Here is a 1529-nt window from a genome sequence, read left to right as displayed (position 1 = left end):
TTGGTTTATTAAAATAAATCAACTAAAAAATAAATGATTTGTATAAAATGTATGTTGAGATTAAGATATATATTAAAAATAAGTTAAATAACACATATATTATATTAAGATATATGATAATTGATTTTATAGTTATTCTTTTGTGTGATATAACATTTTTGTATATATATATAGGTGTGTACTGAATCTGAATCTCTTGCAAACATGCTCCCGAGCGGTCATAAAAGATTAGGTGTGTTAAAGATCCCAAGATTTAAGCTATCTTTCAAGGTTGAGGCTTCTCAAATGTTAAAGGAGATGGGTTTGGTGTTACCATTCATGAAAGGAGCTTTGACAGAATTGGTGGAAGAGAGAGCTGCGTATCTTTCCGACATCATCCAGAAATGCATCATTGAAGTGAACGAAGAAGGGACTAAAGCTGTTTCTGCTGCAAGGGTGCAATTACCTACGACTGCAGGAAGAAGAACAACGAAGAAGCAGCCTCCTCCTCGTTTTGACTTTATTGCAGACCATCCATTCTTGTTTCTGATCAGAGAAAAGTATACTGGAACTGTTCTCTTTGTTGGTCAAGTGCTCAATCCTCTTGATGGTTGATGCCATTGGTTATCAATATACCAAAAAACTCAAGTTACTAGGTTGCTGATTTATGAAGCGAAGATGAGTTATTGGTCGAACTGTATGATATGAAGACGAATATTGTTCGTTAAGGAGTGAATTTTTGTTCGATGCAAATGCTTAATTGACTAGGTTATCGGTATTTATTTAAATAGGCTAATTTGAATCGATCTTGATAGGTATGGTTTATATTTTTTATTACTTTTTGTATATGGCTTAATAATATAAACGGCTGATTTAATTTCTAAAAATGTCTCTTTTGATCAGAATTTTTAATTGTCAATACTTGGAAATAATATTTTTTCAACAGTATTAAGTATATGCTAAAATAATCACTCGTATAAAATATATGTTAAAATATAAAAATATATATTAAAAAAGAATTAAATAATATATATTTTATATATAAATACATAATAATTAATTTCTTTTTGTGTACACAGTTTTTTGTTTACCAATATAAAATGAAAGACAATGGAACACTCTTTTTATTACGGAAAGCACTAATTAATAAAAGAAAGTAGAGTTTTGCAAGGTTTGTGCATGCATTGCATGCAAAGCAATAACCTAATCATAGATCCATACATTATGGCCATAAAAAAGCTTTAATCTAAAAAAGACATGAAATGAAAAATTAATTTAGAATTTTTTTTTTGGTGATAATAAAACTCGTTTATACTAATATTAATTAAGAGGTATGCTAAATGATTAAGTTTATTATCTAACGTCTCAAATTTTTTTTGGTGAAAACTCAAATACAATCGTCATCATGTGAAATTGATAATTAAAAATCGTTTGATAATTTGATAAGTTTGACTAAATTATCATCTAAAAACTCTATTATTTTTACAGGAAGACTATTTCATATGATTTTTTTATCATTTTTTTTATTATATATAATATTTTTCCATTTA

At 27.5% G+C, this 1529-nt stretch overlaps 1 protein-coding gene across 1 annotated transcript in view; it reads left to right on the top strand.

Annotated features, from left to right (window-relative positions):
• Positions 1-594, top strand: part of LOC107641301 (serpin-ZX-like) — a 3748-nt gene extending 3154 nt beyond the window's left edge. Inside the window, exon 3 of the mRNA XM_016344798.2 lies at positions 175-594. Coding sequence (XP_016200284.1) covers positions 175-594 — 420 coding nt within the window. The remainder of the gene's footprint in view (positions 1-174) is intronic.

Source organism: Arachis ipaensis, chromosome B05, assembly GCF_000816755.2.
Source record: "Arachis ipaensis cultivar K30076 chromosome B05, Araip1.1, whole genome shotgun sequence".
Lineage (NCBI taxonomy): Eukaryota > Viridiplantae > Streptophyta > Magnoliopsida > Fabales > Fabaceae > Arachis > Arachis ipaensis.
The sequence above is the reverse complement of the archived record's forward strand: the minus strand, read 5'-3'. Positions and strand labels throughout refer to the sequence as shown.